The sequence below is a fragment of the Nomia melanderi genome, chromosome 7 (assembly GCF_051020985.1).
Source record: "Nomia melanderi isolate GNS246 chromosome 7, iyNomMela1, whole genome shotgun sequence".
Classification (NCBI taxonomy): domain Eukaryota; kingdom Metazoa; phylum Arthropoda; class Insecta; order Hymenoptera; family Halictidae; genus Nomia; species Nomia melanderi.
This window is the reverse complement of record NC_135005.1, coordinates 13,424,773-13,444,745: the sequence shown is the minus strand read 5'-3', so window position 1 is coordinate 13,444,745 and position 19,973 is coordinate 13,424,773. Positions and strand designations below refer to the sequence as shown.

Genomic DNA, 19,973 nt, shown 5'->3' with positions numbered 1-19,973 from the left:
TTTTTGAGAATGTAATATTTGTATTGCGTCGATACGTTCTCAGCGGAGAGAATTCTTCGTTGCTCAGTTTTATTGGTACACTTTCATTCGAGCCGCAGGAATGCAGAAGAACCATTATTCCTCATTTCCGCCTGCGAAACAGTCCCACCTTAGCCTAGATTCTAGAACCACCCCGTTTATAATACTCCAACATCAACATCGTTTTCGCTGTGCGTACGCGGTGACAGGCGTTCGTGTAAATCCACCTGAAACTGTCGTCCACCTTCGTCGAGCGACGTTCATGGTGGACACGGCTCGCAACGTCGAGCGGAGTAAGATACGGGGTATCGAAGCTCGTTAACGGTAAAGAAACCATGGACCGCAACGTGCAATGGGGGAAAGAGAGAGGAGCCGGTGAACGTTCGACGCCGCGTAGGAAATTCTAAAATTAACCTCGCGATTCGATTCAATTAGGCTTCCTTTCCAACATCCCCGAGCAGTTCGCGTTCGCTCGCTCGCGCGCGCGCGGTCTTTTGTCTCACCCACGCGATTCAGTCTGGGCGAAACGCGCCGGTGTACGACGATCGCATCTCGGTGCGTGTGTTTCGCGCGAGCCGAGCCAGCTGTGACCCAATTGTCTAGTTTCTATCGAAACGCTTATAAATCACCAGCCGGCGATGGACGCGCGCGGCTGTGCAACGAGTCCCAGTATTCCAGCGGTGAACGATCATAAAAATAAATGATGCCTATATCCAGCTCGGAGATGCGGATTTCGTACGATAAATTTCACGTCGGACACGCTAGATCCCCGTGCGGTTTATTGCGTCCATTGGTACGCGACACCGGCCGCCATTATCCGACGCATCGCGACGATTCGACTTTCTCGGATTCGCAAACCGCTCGTCACGGTATTATCGCGATTATCGTTATCGCGAGTGGGTAAATCAACTTTTTGGGGTGTGTGATAGCTGTTCTTCGATGTTAGACAATTGCAGATCAGCTAATATCGACGCTAGAGCTGCTAGATGGATCAGAATCGCCTGATTTCTGTTTTCATAATTATTGAAAAGGTACACGTACTTCTTCGAGAAATTATTAACGGAACTAATTCGGTAGTAGAAAACCTGAGATACAAGCGAACTGAAATCTTAATAAACGAACACTTATGGTTTTTATAAAGAAATTTGTAAAAGTCAGTTTAACCAGTAGTACTAGTGTTAATAACGTTGGGTGAAAGAAACGCGATGTTCTCGGAAAAGAGGGAAATACTAGGCGTATTAGGTTTAATTAAAGATATCGTAGAATCTTGGAACAATTAACGATACAATCGAGTAAATTATGTGCAAACAGATGAGACGATTAGATAAGATCGAAGCGAATCTACCTAGCCGTGAAATTATACTTGTAGAATCCTCGGACAATTACGCTCGCTGAACGCTTTCGGAAGTATTCCGATTTTCATGCAAATGGGGATCGCTGTCTGGGTGAAAGCCAGCAGACATGCCGCTTTACCTCAACTTCCTAGTTTCTTGGATGATAGAAAGCGCTCGGCGAGCGGTCTTCACTATTTCTAGAAATATAATTGGAGGAGAAAAAAATTGGCAGGCTAAGGACCGAACGGGAGATCGGGAATGCAATTTCGCGCGCTCGGGAAAGGCAGTGGCCACGATCAACGGCGAAATCATTATCTCCGGCGAATCATAGAGCGCGCACACGGGACTGTCGCGTCGGGTCTTGAATGTCGAACTTCATTACACGCGTCGCGAACGGTCTTCTTTGAAGCGAATTACCCAATCAAAGAGAAACTACGGGCAGTTCGGTACGGCGACAGCGGTGCGTACCACGCAATCAACAAAAACAATCGTGTTTTATGGCGCACCGTTGCATTCCGATTGTCCGGTTCGATCGATGGTTAACACGTTCGTCGCAGACGTATTCGCAACGGCCACGAATCTGTACTTTACATACAGAAATTAAAATCAACCCTCCGAAGATAGTGCCTATATCTATTTTCTTCCTAATTTTCGAAGACTCCATCTAATTTCTTATCTTTTCACACCAAACTCGAGTCGCTCGCTGATTGTATACAATTTAGTACGATCGTTGCATCTCGTAGAAGTACGTTCTTAAAACATACATCAATCGACGAAGAAGAATTTCGATAGTTTTAGACATAGCTAGCCACGGAGTGAACGCTACAGATATTATAACAAGTTCAAAGTTTCCAAACGTGAACCGTAACCTTTAAGACTTGTTCCCCGACGTTTCCAGCATTGCAGCTCGGTTTAGGTACTCACCGGTTAGCCAGAAGTGCTTCCAATTTAAATACCTCGCTCGGAGTTACGGATGATCAATCCGATGTTTCTAATTGATCAGCGAAGCACTAACTTTGCCCAACCGGTATCAGTACTCGTCAAACCCCTCGACGATGCCAGCGATCCCGGCAAACCGCCGGTAAACAATTCTTAACGGACATTCCTCGCAGCCGGAAACTTCGATCACAGCATCCCTGGCCGTGAAATCCTCGAACGAATCGCTCCAGATATTATCGTTCCAAGTTCCAACATACGATATTGTATTCCAGAACTGAAATAACTAGTCTCGATTCCACTCCTTCGATACGTTACTCGCTAGATCCGTCGCACTCGACGGAATGTTGCAACAGAAAAGATCGTTCGGCAACAAATGCTGGCGAACCTATTAAGGGAGAGGGGTCGGGGGGGACGGCAGGACGGGAGAGGCGCCGCGGAACCCGAGCGGGGACTTCCCTAAATCATTCGCAATCGGTGGACGCGGACAGTCCGGCGGAGTCGTAACCGTTCGCGCGGCTCGCAATTTCGGATTTACGATCCATCGGATCGGCCCGCGATCGTCCTCCTCGCGCGTCGTTAGACCCCGCGGCGATAAATGTCACGGCTCGTTGGAATACGATCAAGTCCTCGCGGATGAGACGAGCGTCAGGCGCGATTTCGCCGGGCGGCGATTGACAGCCGCGCGGAAAAACGCGCGACTATTTATAAGCGGCGGCTCGCGACGCGATCGGGTTTACGGTTAACCGACGCTTTTAGCCACCGTCCGCCCTCCCGTCCGTTTGTCCGGCAGCCTCCCCGCGAGGCGTTCGCGTGGGCGATCGCATTGTATAATAACGGCGCGGCGTTCGGGAAATTTCGCCGATTATGCAACCCCGTTTCCGCACGCGAGCCGAAGAACGGGCAGCTGTTCGTTCGTTCAATTTCGCATTGTCCGCCTTTCCGCGTGCTGCCCGGAACGATACACTTTGTAACGATCGCGCGGAACCGGCGCGAATAAATTTATTCCTTTTCGACGTTCCTGCGGGATTGTATATATTACCGCGCGGATCGTTTGTACTCCGCGCTACGCGCGCCTCTGTGTGGGAAGGACGCCGTTGAGGTAGCTCTGTGCTTCAAGGAGAGGCTGTTCTTGTTCGAGGGAGTGTCTACGTAATATAATACTTTGATCTGATTCTGGTGGGCTGCGAGCGTGTGGTTGATTGCAATTTCGAGTTAACGCAGTGAATCCGTAATTCTTTGGAAGAATACCGATTAACCCCTTGCTCTACTTATTTTTTAATTGTGTCGGTGCAACTACTTTATTGTTAATTATACATTAGAAGAAAAAATTTTGTTGCTATACGTTTACTGCGAAGGTTAAGGATTGATAATAGAAAAGTAATATTTAACATGTATTTGAAAAAATAAATAACGTAGATTCTTGAAGTTCGGTTTAAAATTTTCGTCACGAGTCTGACATGTAGGTCAAGGGGTTAATAGGATTTTCCTTCGCAAGAATTTGAAAGTGAATATTATCTTCAACGGTGATTCTATTTTTCTAATTGTGCTCTAATTCTTCTAACTCTTTCTCTATATGGTAAACGGTGTATAGAGAATGTTTATTGTTTCCGTTGGATCGTTCCACTTTCGAGAGTTAAGCTCGAAGCGCAAGGATTCCGTGGACAAGTCGTTCGAGTCCGGACAACCGAGCGGGTTAGAAATGAAATCGGTTCCTCGGCCGATCCCCGTGCAAAAGCGAAATAAACGCGTTTGTTAAAATTCGGCGCGACTCGGCGCAGCGAAATTAATCGCCGGCCGTAAACAGATTTACAGCATCATCGCCGGCCGCTTCCCCGAAAAAACCATTATACCGGTCCGCCGCGTGCGATATCTTCGAGCGTCCGGGAAGCCGTAAATGAATGAATCTCGTGGAATGAAAGTATACACGATGATTCGCGTGAACGCCGCCCGAAACCGAGGGAATCGGCCGTCCTATTTCTGGCGGCCGATGTACGGGGTGTGCGTTAATGACCGCGCGTGCCTTCGGTGGTGGCACGGCAACGGGAAGAAATGAATGATGCGCGTACTTAATGCACGCCCTATTTCTGATCCTGAACCAACGCGACGACTGCTGGAACATCTTTTCTTCGATTTATCGCCGACGCAACGCATCGGCCGAAAAGCTTGACCGCGCGAACGAGATCGAGTCAATTTATTCCGCTACCTAGCTGCGAGCGAATCGATCAAATCGTAACACAACAGAGTTCTACAATGTTCGAGTATGCGGTTCGGCCAGCTGCAGCCCTACCGAATGCCTTCGCTCGAGGACCAAAGCAATAAACTTCCCACGACTGTACGGCGGCGATCAATTCACGGTCCGCCATAATGGAAAACGAAAACGTTCACCTGGTAAATCGATGATTTGTAACCGAATGAATTAGCGTTCTTAACCGTTTGATTGCCAAGCGATCGCAGCGGCACACTGCGTAAAAATCCGTCTATCGGTTCGTAGAATCAAACGAAGTTTGTTCGCCCTCCTAATTATTTATTTTTGTTATTGCCTGCTTGGAAAGAGACAAAATAGAACGATCGCGCTATTTAGAATGTTTTTAGTTGAAAATGCGCTGCTTTTTTTCCACTGTTTTTGGAAAGGCCCGTGGCGCTCAAACGGTTAAGATTACAGGTTACATTAGGATTAGATTGCTCGCACGAATACACCGCGAAAAGTTGCTCGCCACTGCCGATCGGGATCTCATCGGAGCAGTCGCCGGCGATCCACCAAAAAGATGACACGATATTATCACGCAATTAGCGGCCGTACACTCGAGCGTGTCAATTTAAGATACTTTAGGAAGTCGCTCGATGCGCCGGTCGCTTCCTTTTGCGCAGTTGCCCGAGCCATCACGGGTAATCGCGAGGTAATTAAGTAGTAAGTGGATTAATCGAGCGTCTTCGTGGCGGAGGCGAAGAAAAAAAGCGGTCGGTCGCCGATGAACTCGATATATCTAACGCGGAGCCTGTATCCCGAGCGAATATCCTACACGGACGCGTGCTCGTGCGCGTGTAGGTACACGCGTATATTTGTTTCAACTCGGGGAAATGGTAACCACTCGGTTTTAGTGGCCACTAAATACGCAGGCATCCGCAACGAGGTCCCCGCGGTTCGCTGCTTTTTATCCGGGTTTATTGCGGACGACTCTCTAAACACCGGCCCGGAGCGCGACGATTTTACACGCGGGGGCCTAATTGAATTTACGTTCGGCGACGTTTAACGAGGCACCGTCGCGCTTCTGTTTCGAATCTCGGGATCTTTACGAGCGACGCTTCGTCACTTTGTCCCGATCCTGTCCCGTTCGAATGGGAGGGAACCGTTTACCGCGGCGACCTATCTCCGGCCCGCGTTTCTCGGGAAAAATTCCTGCCGTCCGGACGATGAAGCCGGCCGTGTTTCGTTTCCGCGATCGGGACCGATAGGAGAGGCCCGGTGGAACGCGCGACAATTTTCGTGGGAGTCGCGCGGACTCGACCGGCGGAGGACGACGTAAATTCCCGGGTAATTCAGCTGTAAATTATGCGCCGGCGAAGCCTTTCGACGAGCAACGGCCCGGTCGTGCTTGATTGGACGATCAAAGCCACGCTCCTGCTGCGAGCCCAGCGAGAAACAGCCCGCCGGTTCCGCGATTTGTCAGTTTGTAACGTCTAATTGAGAGATAACGGCGCGATAAAGCGCAGGCGACTGTAAAAGTTTCGCGCGGAACGGAGCCCCTCGCCGAACGGCGAGAACGAACCACCGCGGAACCGTTCGTCCGCGGGGGAAAGAACTCTCGGAGATAAGAGGATCACTTACGTGGCATGATGCCTTGCGCAACCAGCTGGTTTATCGGCCGCCTCAGCATAAGCTTCACCTTCAGCGCTGCAACAGAGAAAGCAAGGTTTTCTTGAGAATTTCTTTCGTCGGGATGATATTTCACCGATTCGTGCTCGGCCGGAGCGCTCGCAAAGGATAAGTAAATTGCTTCATTCGATATATAATTCTCGATCGAAGGATCTTCGAGCAAAGCGGTGCTTCGACGAGCGGACTACCTTCGGGCGGAAAAGTCAGAGCAGCAATATTCGAGCCTTAGACGCATGATCGTTATTGGCGACAAAGAACAGGAGCAACATCAACGACAAAGTGAGATGTAATAGAGATCAAAGTTCAGTGTCTTCGTTCTCTATCTAAGGTAGTCCATAATCTCCTACCTAAAACATAGGAACGAAAGAAAGGAAACCAATATTCTCCGTTTCATCCCATTTTTATTTCCCTCCTATTCTTACTTCCCAATTGTCCATCGCGAGCATCCCCCGCACTCGCGCGTCCAATAAATTGAACACGCTTACTAAACACTCCATTATTATTACCGTTCCCCTCAAAGAGGCGCTGCGTTCGTCGAATTCCCGGGATTCGAAAAATATCCGCAGCGACAGCCGCGAGGTCTCTCCCCGAGCCGTCCCGTGGATCTATAAAAATGGCCACCCGGGACGATCAAAGTCTATCGGGCTGGCTGCGCGGCCCCCGGCTTTCGCGGTAGCCCGATATTTTCTTTCCGCGTGTGGAATAAGCTGTTCCATATGGCGCGAGCCGGTCAGGACGCGGCGCGAGGGGCGCGGGGAGCAGCCACGAAAAAAGAAACCGGCGGGCCGAGGGCCGAGGGAGCGAAGGAAGGGCGAGGAGGAGTGAAAAGGAGAGAAAGGAGGCGAGGGAAACGCGGAGTCCCTTCTTTCCCTCGTTAATTGGACCACCGCACGCGCGCGGACCGCCGTTTCCCCGTGCTAGCGCGCGACGATGGCAATTTTCAGGCGGATAATTAAAGAGCGCCGGGTCCACTCGCGGCTGCATAAATTAAGGACGGTTTCATTTTATTAGCCTCCCCGCGGGACACGTGAATCCGCGCGCCGAAAGGCGCGGCCAGGTGTAACGGGATTCGCGTACCGTATTGTCGGGGAGGAAGCGCGCGGCTCCTCCCCCTCCTCCACCTCCGCCGCCATCTCCCCTGCTACCTGTATTTCACTCGAACGCGGACAGGTATCCGAGAAATTCACTCGGAACGGCCCCCCCCCCCCCGCTGCTCGGGGGGGCGGCGGACACCGCGAACGGCGCTGAAAGTCCTGTAAGGAACAGGATTTTAAGGCCCCCGAGTATCCGGAATCGGTTTAACTGTCCCCGACAGCGAGATAATGTTGCCGGGCCACGGAACAAGCCGGTGACAATCGGAGTAATTAGCGCCGCGTTATTTATTCCACGGCGAGCTGCTTTCTCCTGCGAACTCGTGTCCCGCGGTGCTTCCGGAGTTGGTTACCTAGGTGGCACTCGGTTCTTGCGTTTTTCGGTCGGAACTTTGCTCGAGCTTTTTGATAGTGGAAAGACAGAAGTTTGCTATTTTACTTTCGTTGGATGAATGCTGCGGTTGTTTTGTGATCTATCGGCAACTGTAATTAATTTTTATAGTACTCTCAGTGGAAGTGAGAAACGCTATAACATTTCTTCGATCTTTTTCCTTAGTACAAAATTTGGATGTGCGGGGAATTTGATAATTTTAGGGTAGTTTAAGATTCATTGAAATATTTTATAACTGGTGCAATATTGGAGCCTACAGGGTTCAAAGGGTTAACCCTAATCGGACCACGATGTGACTTTGAGTCACATTTGAACTTTTGAAAATTTTCGATCGTTTCATATTGCATTTCCAAAAGCTTCCTTGGCCTTTTAAAATTTGAGCCCTATAACCGAAAGCAATAACATTGCTTAGGGTTAAACTACTCGACAGTGGAACTGCTGGGTCAAGATGAATTGCAATCTCTTCATTTAGAATCGTCGAAAAGATAATTGGGTACTTCTGTAGAAACACTCGGTGAAGTCTATTCCCTCGGCAGTTCTAGTGTTAACGCTAGATCAGTGAAGTGTATTCGATAGACACCGGTTCCGCAGACACAAATAGATAGGACAGTTATTTCGACGAGAGATCGGTGATCTCGGGTTAACGAAGAAGACAGCTTCGATCGTTAACAGCTCGTCTAGCTTGCTTCGCTATGGTAATCAGCCGGAAAAATGAAAGATCAAGATCCAGTGATTAGTCCGTATCATGATCTTCCTGGGTCCGGACGCATCCCCAGCGAAAGGAAAGTTGCATTTCTCATCTCGCGATTCCTAATTAAGGGAGGAGAGAGAGGATTGTGGTCCGTGAATCGGGGGAGTAAAGGGGGCGGCGGATTGCGAGGATCGTTCGCAGATCAAAGGTCGACGGAAAGCACAGAGAGGCCGAGCACGGTCGTCCGGCGAATCGCTGGCCCGGCTACAAATTAACACACAAAGGGCCCCCGGTTATAAATACGCGGAGGACGCGCGGGCCAGATTGCATAAATTGCCGGCGTAAGAGGAACAAAACCGCGGGCCGCATGGCCGCGCAATCTGAATTCAAAGCAGCCGTACTCCCGGAGAAAAATGTCCACCTCTTTCGGTTTATTGGCCGCTGCCTCGCGGCCAGTTTTTTCGCCGATCGAGAGCGAATGTGACTTCGATGTACTTGCTAGAATAATCGACCTTTTAGATTCCTCTGCTCTTCCTTTACCTTTTTTTTTTTCGTTACGTTGAGCCCTTGTTCCAAGGATGTGATATTCATTCGGTATGAATTCAAAGGTTACAAATTGATAATCGAAAGTAATATATAATTTATATTCAGAAAAGTAACGTTCAGATTCGTAGAATGCTGTGTATATTACGCGGAGGGTAACACTGGTACCGATGAATCCACAAAAAGATAAATAGAAGTCGGGAAGTTTCTATGAGTCTTTAGAAGACATCCGGCAGCGCAACATCGACGCCGGAAGTTCGGAAATTGGGGTTGAAGTATTAACCTCTCAGCCTATAAATTTCATCGCGAGCTTTCCGTGCGTATTTCTAATGGGCGCCCCGCGTTTTTCACCGTGCCGATTCATTGTTTAATAAAGAAGTTTTTAACGTGCCCGCGGTAAAGTTAAAAAGTGAAAGGGTAATTGATAATTACGATTCCCCCGCGTGGAAAGTAATTAAGGACTTTTATACGTTATTTAAAGGCCGCGCGGCTCTGATTACAGAACGTCGAACGGATGGAAAAAAAAGGAGGGAAGGATCATCGATACTTCCTGCATATAAATTTCTACGAAACAGGCCACCGTAATAAATATCCCGCGTCACGATCGGCGATCGTAAGTTCGCGGATCCCCGTAATTAACTAATCAACGGTAACTTGGAGCGGCGCACAAATTTATGGTCCCGGAGTGGCGGTAATTACAGTGCTAACGAACAACCCACTATCTGGGAAAAAGGAGCCCCATCGAAGAATCAACGCGCGAATCGCGATAATCCTATCGCCTAACGAGCATTCCCGATCGTATCCTCGCTATCGATCCGGCGAATCACGCGCGGAACGCGCGTAACTATGCGCGCGATTGCATATTTCTCCCGGTGGCCGAGAAATTCGCGTGCGTGCGTGCGCGCGCGCGTGAATTCCTCGAGGTTTCTCTTCCCGATAGGAGGTTCGGCCAAAAAGTTGACTGAACGTCGTCGGTCTTCGTCGTTGAACCGTCCCGCGGCTAACTTAAATCAACTTCACTCTCTCGCGAGCGCAATATGGCGGACGTAATGCGGCACTAAGTCAGCCATGATACTTCTAAATACGTTGCGCTCTTCGGGTGCAACAACCCGTACCCGCGTCTGAATTTATACTTTTTCACTTTCGAGCTTCGACTAATGTACGCGAACGTTGGAGGAATTATTCTGTGACAATGATATTCTCCGGCGCGCCTCGGCCTGTTGCGTTTATGCCAGGTCAAGCAGATACGTCGCTTAATTAAGAGACACAACATAAATATGCGGACCTGAGCTTCTCATCGCGCACCTACCGAGCGGAGATGAAACGCGATACCGAATTAGATACAACTGTGCCCATATAACGATACAAGAAACGTTGGCTCAGTATTTGGCGCTGTGTATTTTGGCACTTGCGTCTAGCAGCCGTTTTGGTCGTTACCATTTGTCTTCTGTGGACCATGATACCATCGGGCGCGTCCCAGTTCCTCGTTTTCCGCGTATCTTTTTTCTGCGCGTCGATCTTCCGCCGATGGCAATCAATTACCGGGCAGATCGTGCGATGGGAAAACTTATTGCTACATATTTTATCTCTCGAGCAAAACGAGAAAGCGAACGTTCTTCTGTTATGTAATCGTCGGCTCTAAGAGTCGAAGAAATTCTTTCGAATGTTCCTTCGAGGCAAAAATCTCTGGAAACGTTCTCGAGGATAACGATCGAAGGTTCGAAAAGCAGCCAATTAACTTACAAACATCTGGGAAATAAGGGATCACCTGGACGTCCCGCGAAGTACAAACTGCTCAGGACTAAATCAGGACATCCGACGTCTGCTTGATGGACCACGCCTCCGGTGTGCAGTCGAGGAATCGATGAAATATCGCGGGAGGTCATCGAATGTCAGAAAGCAAAGGGTACGGGATGCCTCGAGGAAGACGGACGTTAACGAGCAGATGGACGAGGCGGAGGTGGACGTCCGGCGAACGATATCCTGGACGAAACGACAGGGCGACTTCTCGCCGGGCCCGTGTGCATAGCTGTCCCATGTACCCGGTGGGCCGACAGCTCGGGACTCGGTGGCTCGTGGCCGAGTGTCAGGGTGGCACGCGGATGCCAGCCATGTTTCGCATTTCTGGGAGATTTCATCGTTGTTCGCCGGTAGCAAGAATGGCCGACCGCGTCGAGGTGCCATTGTCTTTTTGCGCGGGGAAAAGTTTCTCACTGCGCTGGTGTCAGAGGGAAATTCGTCTTTGTCGCTCCGCGAATTGAATATTTCGCCGATTTATTGGACAGAAACTGATTGTGCTGGTACTAGAAATATTCGAGCAATATTTGAAGCTCTCACTTCGTAATTGCTGAAATGGCAGACATATTGCTGTGGAAGATTGATGGATGAATTTAGTTTCTCCTCGAGGAATCTTAGAAGATGGGTATAGAAATCTCAATATTTGGATTTAAAAGTCTTGAAGGATAGATCTAGAAAACTTGAAGGTTCAGTTTAGAATTTTTAAAAGTTGGATGTAGAGGTCTCGACGGATAGATCTAGAAAACTCGAAAGTTCAGTTTAGAAACTTTAAAAGTTTAGAGGTTTCGAAGGATAGATCTAGAAAACTCGAAGGTTCAGGTTAGAAATCTCAAAAGTTGGATCTAGAAATCTCGAAAGATAGATCTAGAAATCTCTAAAGTAGAATCGAGAAATTTCAAAGGGCAGATCAAGAGAACTGAAACGTTCACATTAGAAATCTCCAAAGTTGAACGTAAAAATCTCGGATAAGTCTAGAAATTTCAAAGCGTGGATCGACAAATCTCAAACGACGGAACCTCGTAACATTTCCAAGAGACTACAAATCGGTTGGTTCTTTTACCGTGAAGCGTTCGTCAGCTCGCTCCGCTCCGTTACGAATTTCAATTCCTCACAGTCGCGAGGGATCGCTGAATCGCGAAACACCGGAACCACCCAGAAGTTCACGCGAGGGATGCCGCGAATGCCGGCAGACGTCGCTCGCTCGTGTTAATTGCACGGTTCACGGGGGTTCGCGGATGGCCGATGTTACGGGAGCTACACTCCATAAGCATTTACGCAATGCATAGAATGCAAATTCGCGCGGTGCATTCCTCGTGGGTGAATCTCTCGGCCGTGCCGTTTGCGCCGCCGCGCAGCGCCGTGGTTCGTCGATGGCGATCGTTCCGCCGGACGTCGTAAAGATAATCGGAATCGGACGTAGATTCTACCGCGATTTCATTTAAAGTGACCTCGACCGTATCATGGAGCAATTAGAAACATTCATCAGACCCTTGCCTGCGATGTGTTTCCCAATGATCATTCTTCAGACATAAAGCCACTGCATCATCCCAAATTGTAGACACTTTCATGAAGCGTGATTCCAAGATAAAATATCCGTAACAGTAGAAAAGTAAATAATTTATTATTGTTCTCATAAACGAAGGCTTCAGGTAATAAGCTTGCAACGCAACCGTTGCGAAGACTACGCCTCGAACCTCGAATCGCGCGGAAAATTCGATCTCCCGGCGAATGAAGTTTGAAGCGAAGCAATTTCGCGGCGCTAATTACTGCGAGGTATGCCGGCAAACAGTGGCAACAAACGCTCGAATCCGCGGGAGCGCTAATCACGCGCGACCCTCTAGAAATCGAAGGGAACCTTCGTTACACCTGCGAGAGCCAATTCCCGTGAAAGATTTTCGAAGGTCGCCTCCGACGCTTTCCAAACGTCCCTAGAAGCGCTCGGCTCGCCGGATGATTGACATTCCGATTGCACTATTCGTTTACCGTTCCCCAGGGCGACGTCAATCATCGCCGGCGCCGCGATTGGATAATTCCGTCGTTGCGCGGGAGCGGGCGACAAGCGGCGGTTTTTCGAAATTGAAAACCGCGACGGCGACACGGCGCGGCGCGACGCGTCCATGAAAGTCGCGGACGCCTGAAACCGCTCGTCCAAATACGTCGCGCCGGCCGCCGCGGTGGGGGCCAGAAGATTACAATCATTAAGCGCGTCATTACCAGACGTAAATTAGAGTGGTTAAGAGTAATTACGCGCGAGAGTCGAGAAACTGACACAGCTGTCGATCGGAGTCAAACCGTCTGCCAGCGGGAATTAATTCGAGCTGTCACACGCTGTCTTTCGCCACGACTTTTTTCCCCGTCGTTTGTTTCGTCTGCGTGATTACGTCGATGCCGGTTAAACTTCGCCGATGAATCAACTTTCCTTCGTGCGAGCTTCGATCCGCTCGGCGAGGAAATACTTTCACGATTTCGAATTTTGCTTTACAGTTTCTTGGCAAACGGACGTTTGAGTCGCACGTTCCTTCTAGTATAACGGAATTTTCTTCGAAAATAGAGCGGCGTAGAGGATAAGGTACTCGCTTGTGAGATAAAGTGAACACAACTCGAGATCACGGGGTGATTTCCTGAAAGATGACATTCACTAGGATCCCACGAATTTACGATACGCTGTTCGATACACAGAGTCTTCTTAACACCTTGCTACAGCGGAGAATTTATTCCGAAGGGAACAGCCAATATTTGCAACACTCTGGCACACTGTTGCCAGGCTGTTAATAGGTCTATTATTGTTTATGAATCAGGCTGCTTTGAGCAGCTTATGTAAATACGCGTATGTATTTAAGCAAACATGCTTTTTGCTTTCTGGATATATAACGTCGCATATGCTTTGGCAACATTCAATGTAGGCGACATCAGTACACGCGTTAATCCTCGTCGAAACAGGAACGCGCGTTAACAAGCAATAAAAAACTTCGCCAATAGAAGCTCAAATTCGACTTCAATCCCGGTTCAACATAATTAATCACATTTCATTATAGATTCCATCTACAAAACAGATTTTCCTACAGATTACTGGAAATATTCGCTTCTCGATACTCGTAAGATCCAACTTCACGAATTCCCAACACCAAAAAAAACTGCTAGGAACTCAAGAAAACTGAGAATTCAATTGAACCGTAAAATTGCAACCTAGAACCTCTATATCCCAACGCGAGATCGGTCCCGTGGTCTCGATTTAGCATCGGTTCGGCGGCGTCGAAATGGAAACGGGACCACCGGCCGGATTTCGCCACCATGGCGGAAACGTCATTACGCTCCGAGACCGCTCGCGGCCACGGGGATATCGCAACCGAGTTGTCTCCGGTTTTACGATCTTCCGTCGGGGCGCGCGAGCGTCTGCGAGCGCACGCGCGCAACGGCCGTTTTACGACGGGACGACCGGCCCGAATAAATCAAAGCCCGCGGTGGAATTCTAAGCACGGCGTTAAAGTGTTAAGGAGTTCCGGAAGAGGCCGGATTTCTCGGCCGATCCCATAAATATCGCGTGCCCGCGACGATCGTCGCCGTCCGCCGCTGCCGCGCTCCCGTTTTGACCCCGATTTTCGAACGTCCCGCGCGTCCCGGCGATTAATCTTACAAATCGTTCGGCCACGTTCCTCTCGTTTTTCGCGTGAACCGTGAAAAATCCGCTCGCTCGGTCTCGTTCGCTCTCGCTCGCTCTCCCGCCGACCGGAGACAGTTTTACGGGTCATCGGGACGAAACGGAATGCGACGGAAGCGGCCGCGCGCGCGGTAACCGCTTAACCTGTCGAGAAACAGCGTTTCACGCGGGGAAAAGGTTACGCGCGAAGATTTACCGATCTATAATTTCTCCCCGGAGACGGGTCGCGGACTTTTTCCGAGGGACCCGTTGGTCTATTTGCCTGCGCGCCGAGGATTTATTTGACGGCGACGGGGGCGGAAAAATAGTACATTGTTTCGGCGTAATGCTCGGGAACGTGCCCTCTTGTCAACATTGGTGGTCCAATTTTTACGAGGTTTTATTATTTCACCCCTTAAACTTCTATGATTCTCATTCGATACACGTTAATTTGAAAAGGCAAGTAGGTTTAGGGAGAAGCTGAAAATTCGAAGACTAAGAGTGATATAATTGTACGGGATTCGTATAAATATTTCGATCGAATAAAATGGCATAGAGGAAGCGTAGCGGTGCAAAGAACTCTCTTGTAAACGTTCTAAGGTAAACGATCCAACGCAGCCCAGGAGATTACCGGAAGAGCAGGTTCAACGGTTCCAATGTTTCGTACAGCAGGCGTGAAAAGTTCGCTTATTTTTGAAGCTCGATTCAGAAGCTGGGAACGGTTTAATTGAAGAATTTCCAGCGCGAACGAGACCAGGCCGTTTCCTGGACAGCGTGACGGAAGCGGCGGGCCACGGGGAACAGAAAAGAGATGCACGTGAACGACAGAAGACACACTTAAGTCGGCCAGAATCGCGGGGGGGATCCAATAATACGGCAGCTTTGGGTATAAATAAAGCCTCTAGGCCCGGAGATTACGGGAGTGGTCTTGTCCCTTCCCTCGTCATAGTTTCTTCTATCTACCGCTTTCCGTCGTTTCACGCTTCGCGCTTCCTTCTCGCCTCTATCCGCCTCTGTTCGCGCGTTCGTCGCAAAATAGACCTTATTCCATCATACGAAATTAGGTTTCCCTCTCCCGCGTTTAATAATCGCCCCTCGTTTCCCGATTTAGAGGAACTTTGTCGCCCGAAGAGACGTTCACCGTAACATTTGCCTTTGACGTCAATATCTGCTTGAAATACATCGTTCTCTTTAAACTTCGTGCAATGAAATCTCGTTCCTGGACACATTCATTCCTTTCGCAGCCATTTAACCGTCAGAAGCTTCAACATTTGTGCAATGTCTCCTTTAATCCGCGAAGCTTCGATACAGAGATCTTCCTCCAAGAAACCGTTCAATTTTAAACGTTCCCATAAGCGATTCATTGGAGATCGAAATACATCCAATTTATCAGCTCCGAAATTTCCGTTCTAAAATGTTCTCTAGATAATTTATCGGCGCCGTTGATACACGTTTCGGCGGTTGTTCCAGCTTTTTAAAATAGCCGCGCGTTCACGTAACGTCGTAGAATGACGTCCTATACCTTAACTAGCGCTCCGATTCATCATTGCGAGACACGTGTCCGTGTCCGAGCGGCAAACGACTCGGAAACCCTCTCAAACTCCGGCTGTCTACGGCCTCTATAAATAAGTCCCGAAGAAAGAGCACTTTTGTCTACGCGAATCCACAGTACGTCTCTATCAGGTTTCCCCGGATCGATCGGGAATCGAAAATAATCCCCCCGGAACGCGATCGCGCGCCATCCGGATTTCGAGTTCGCCGCGCGAAGACGCGATTCCCTCGGTCGCGCGGCGAGCGTCCCGTTTTCTTAGATAACCGGAGAAAGCCTAGGATCCGACGTCGGAAGAAAAGGAACGAGGAAAAATGAGGAATAATCTCAGCGCACGTGCGCCGTCTTTGAAGAGGCACCGGAGAGTTACGAGCGGCGCGAACGAGCCCGGAGAAAATTGACTGGCGGAGTGCTCGGTGCTCGGCTCGCGACGGAGTATGATTTACGCGGCAATGAAAAATGGGAATAAAAACAGCGGCGTTTGTTTAGAAAATAATCGGGTCGGCTCCTGGCCCGAATGGAATCCCGGACGCGTGTCGGAGCAGGTGAACGCTTTCAGGACCGATTGCTTAGGCCCCTGTTTTTCTAAGCGGCGATTAATCGCGACGCTCGCTACATATCTTCTTAATAGGCGCCGATAAATAATACGCTGAATAAATATCTCTATGTTAAACGGGGGGCTTGCGTAAATGTTTTTCGACTGCTTCGCAGCGTTCGACTTTTAGGGGATTCCTCGGGGTTGAGTGTTTGATGAGTGTTACGGGAGACGGGAATTAGCAGTGGAATACTTGTAACGTTCGTTCGTGAAATGTCTTTGCTTTGAGTTATGAATAATCGACTATTCTCTGAATTATAGTAATTCTTCATAATGATTGATAATTATTTGATTATGGATTAACAGTGATTACATTCGAGTAGCCAGTTCCGAAGCGCAGAGAATAAATGAAACAGAAACAAAAATTTCGTCGAGCCGCTCTCCGATGTTGAAAACCGAGGGTCACCAAAGCCCGAGCGTCACGAGCGACTTAATTAGGATTCCCCGCGGCACGTCGCGAATTTATTGACGGCCGGCTGAATTTTTCAGTCGCGCATTTCCCGCCATTGTTTGCGGCCCGTTGCGCGCACAGCTGGCCGTAGAGCACGGTCGCGCAATTGCGTCAAACATTGGGCGGACCCGCTCTCGCAGGATCGTAAATACACATGTTATTCCTATTCCCATGGTGTAGAAACAGCTTCTGCCGTACACGTTCGACACCATGGAGGCCAGCGCCGATCGGAAAAGTTTCTCTTTCCAAAATGGCGCGGCTCCATTGTCTCCTATTCATGGCATTTCGGAAAGACGGTGGCGCAAGGAGCTCCAGCTGCGACTAGCGACCGCGTCTCGCTTGAAAAAGAAATATTTCATGAAGACGTTACGTTGTCGTCGAACAAGAAGCAATTGAACCTACGCTGCAACGCATCGTTCGTTGATTCTGAGTTTCATAAACCGTCTGATTCGAGCGCGGTGACGCTGATCCGGGTTTATTACGCGCACGCTCGTTAAAGCCGCGAGAGACAGTGAAACGGACGGTGTTAACGTTTACGAATTATCGCGCAGGATAACGAGAATAATGGTTATTGGATCGAACACCGAGTCCCGAATGTTCGATGAATTTTTATCAAATTTACAGAGACGAACGCGACCGAGCTCGTAATCGACAAATCATGTATGATGTTCGTTCACCGCTCGCTCTCCTGTTCGTCCGTCGTTTCCCTATCGAATACAACTTTCACCGTCCCGTTTCAACGATATCAAGGGTGAACCGTCATTTCCCTGCGTACTATAATAAATAACATCCTACCGGACCCTGTTATGCCCGAGTCGTTCCACGGCCGGGTATCTAAACGCGGTGTCACAAGGATTGATGATACCCCGAAGACACCGAGCTGCTCGACTTCCTCGGGATACCGGTACCAGATAACTCCCACCCCGGCCGCGAATCTTTAGAAACCAGTCATGCGCTAGCATTCGACGAGATACAGCGTGAAAGGCTCTTGTACTCGCGACTTTTCCTCGGACACCGTTCGACTCGAAAACATACTCCGCGACATCAGTAGTAAATTCGACGATAACCCCGGCTATTTGTTAATCTTGCCGCAATCCCCAGTCCATCAGTGCACTTAACACTTTGCACTCGACAGGTTTCCAATGGAAACATTCAACATTTCCCGATGAGTCATGCTTGACATTTCTTTTGAATTAACTTAACGACGGACGGATACATCGAGGAACGATTTTATTTGAATATTCCATACACTGTTGGATTATAGGAAAATTGACCGTTTGCACTCGAAAGTTTTTTACTAGAAATATTCAATATTCTCTGATGAGGTACAGACGATGTCGTTTGAAACTAATTAATGTGAAAACGTATATAAATCAAGAAGGAAAGTTATTTTAATTCAATATTCCATATATGCATCATACGAAGCTTAATATTATATATAAGACTTTATAATTTTGCAAATAAAATCAAGTGGTGACTGAGAGTCACCTGTCGAGTGCAAGGGGTTAATATCGAATATCGAACTCTTAACCCTTTGAACTCTGTAGGCTCCAATATTGCACCAGTCATAATATTAAATATTTTCATGAATCTCAAAGAAATTACCCTAAAATTATTCGATTTTCCACAGATCTAAATTTTCCACTAACAAGGAAAATAAAAGATCGAAGAAATGTCATATTTCTAATTTTCGCTAGGAATACTATAAAAATTAGTTGCAGTTGCCGACAGATTACAAAACAACCTGGAGTGCCAAGGGTTAAAACTCGATCCCACAGAAGCAACGATACAATAAAAAAAGGTGCGTCGAGAGATAAAAAGCCGAGAAGCCCAACTAAGACCCGATTAAGACGAAACGCCCGGAAACACGTCAGCTTTCCAAACACCTTTCAACCGTGCCCCGTTCTTGCGCAACGCGTCTATCAATATTCTTTCGCGCAAATCCGCGCGCATAACAATAACAATAATCCCCGGCGAGTTCGCCGGCAGTAAGAAATATTCCAAAACGTCCGCTCGGTTCGCAGGCACCGCGGTAATCTCGGAAAAGCACGTTCCCCGCGCGAACAATCGTGCTGATCCGAGGTAGGCGTACGGTAAATCATCGTCCGTCAAAGCTAGATCTTATCGAGCCGCGTTTTCACCGGGAGAACCGAGGCCGGGTCGCCGATCAAATTCCCCGCGAACGGATCGCCGGCTGTCCCCGCGGCATTAGCACCGCGAAGAATCCTTTCGCGTCCCCTTATCAGCGGCGCGATAGCCGCGCGGACGTATCTCGCCGCGATTAATCTGATTGTTGGCGGTAGTTGGTCCCTCGCCCACGCGCCGGTGCCGTTTATAAATCGCGACACGCGTGCACGATCGGGAATATCGGCGCGCGCACGAGCGGCGCGCCGCGCGGCTCACCTTTGTGTGCATTAGCGAGCTTTAAACGCGGCGTTAGCACGCTCCGCCTACCGGCTACGCCTTCTAATCGATTCAGGCACTTGTCTTTCGTAACGCTCCTCTCCGCCGGCCGCCGCGGGGCCTCGCGGCCGGGAAAGTCGCGCCGTTCCGCCGCCGTTCGCCGTTTTCCTTTTGCCGGAGACGTTCCACCCCGGTTACCCCCGGGGACACGCTGCCCGCGCGCTGAACGGGGAGCGTTTATGCAAACGGCCACGGGGGAACCGGGACTTCCAGGCGTTCGTGCCCGGTTTCTGGTTTTTTGCGGGACCGGTTCCGTGAATTTCGCGATGAACGACGCGATTTTTAGGGGAGATTGCGGAGGGTGGTTCGCGGCTTATCGTATATCTAGCGAGAGATATTACCCGGGGATAATATTGAAGTTTCTAACGAGACGGTATTCGCCTTTAACGAAGAGGACAGGGAAAATTTGCGTTTGAATCTGTAATTCCGCTCGACGATCTTTGGTTATCTTCCAGTGGTGTCTTCAATGGGAAACGTTCGATGAAAGTTGCTTCGAATATAGACGCTAGGGTGAATACGGAGAAGGGCGGCTAGAAAGTGCGAGATCTCCGCGAAAAAGAATCAATTCGCGTCTCGGGGGACGTTCTCTCTCGGAACCGT

General features: G+C 49.2%; 1 protein-coding gene across 7 annotated transcripts in view; it reads right to left on the bottom strand.

Moving 5' to 3' along the window:
- The window catches only part of LOC116430514 (uncharacterized), a 365,874-nt gene that overhangs the window by 11,895 nt on the left and 334,006 nt on the right, over positions 1 to 19,973 (bottom strand). For all 7 annotated transcript variants that reach the window (XM_076369539.1, XM_076369537.1, XM_076369540.1 and 4 more), the window contains one exon: positions 6,118 to 6,183. In XM_076369539.1, coding sequence (XP_076225654.1) covers positions 6,118 to 6,183 — 66 coding nt within the window. The remainder of the gene's footprint in view (positions 1 to 6,117; positions 6,184 to 19,973) is intronic.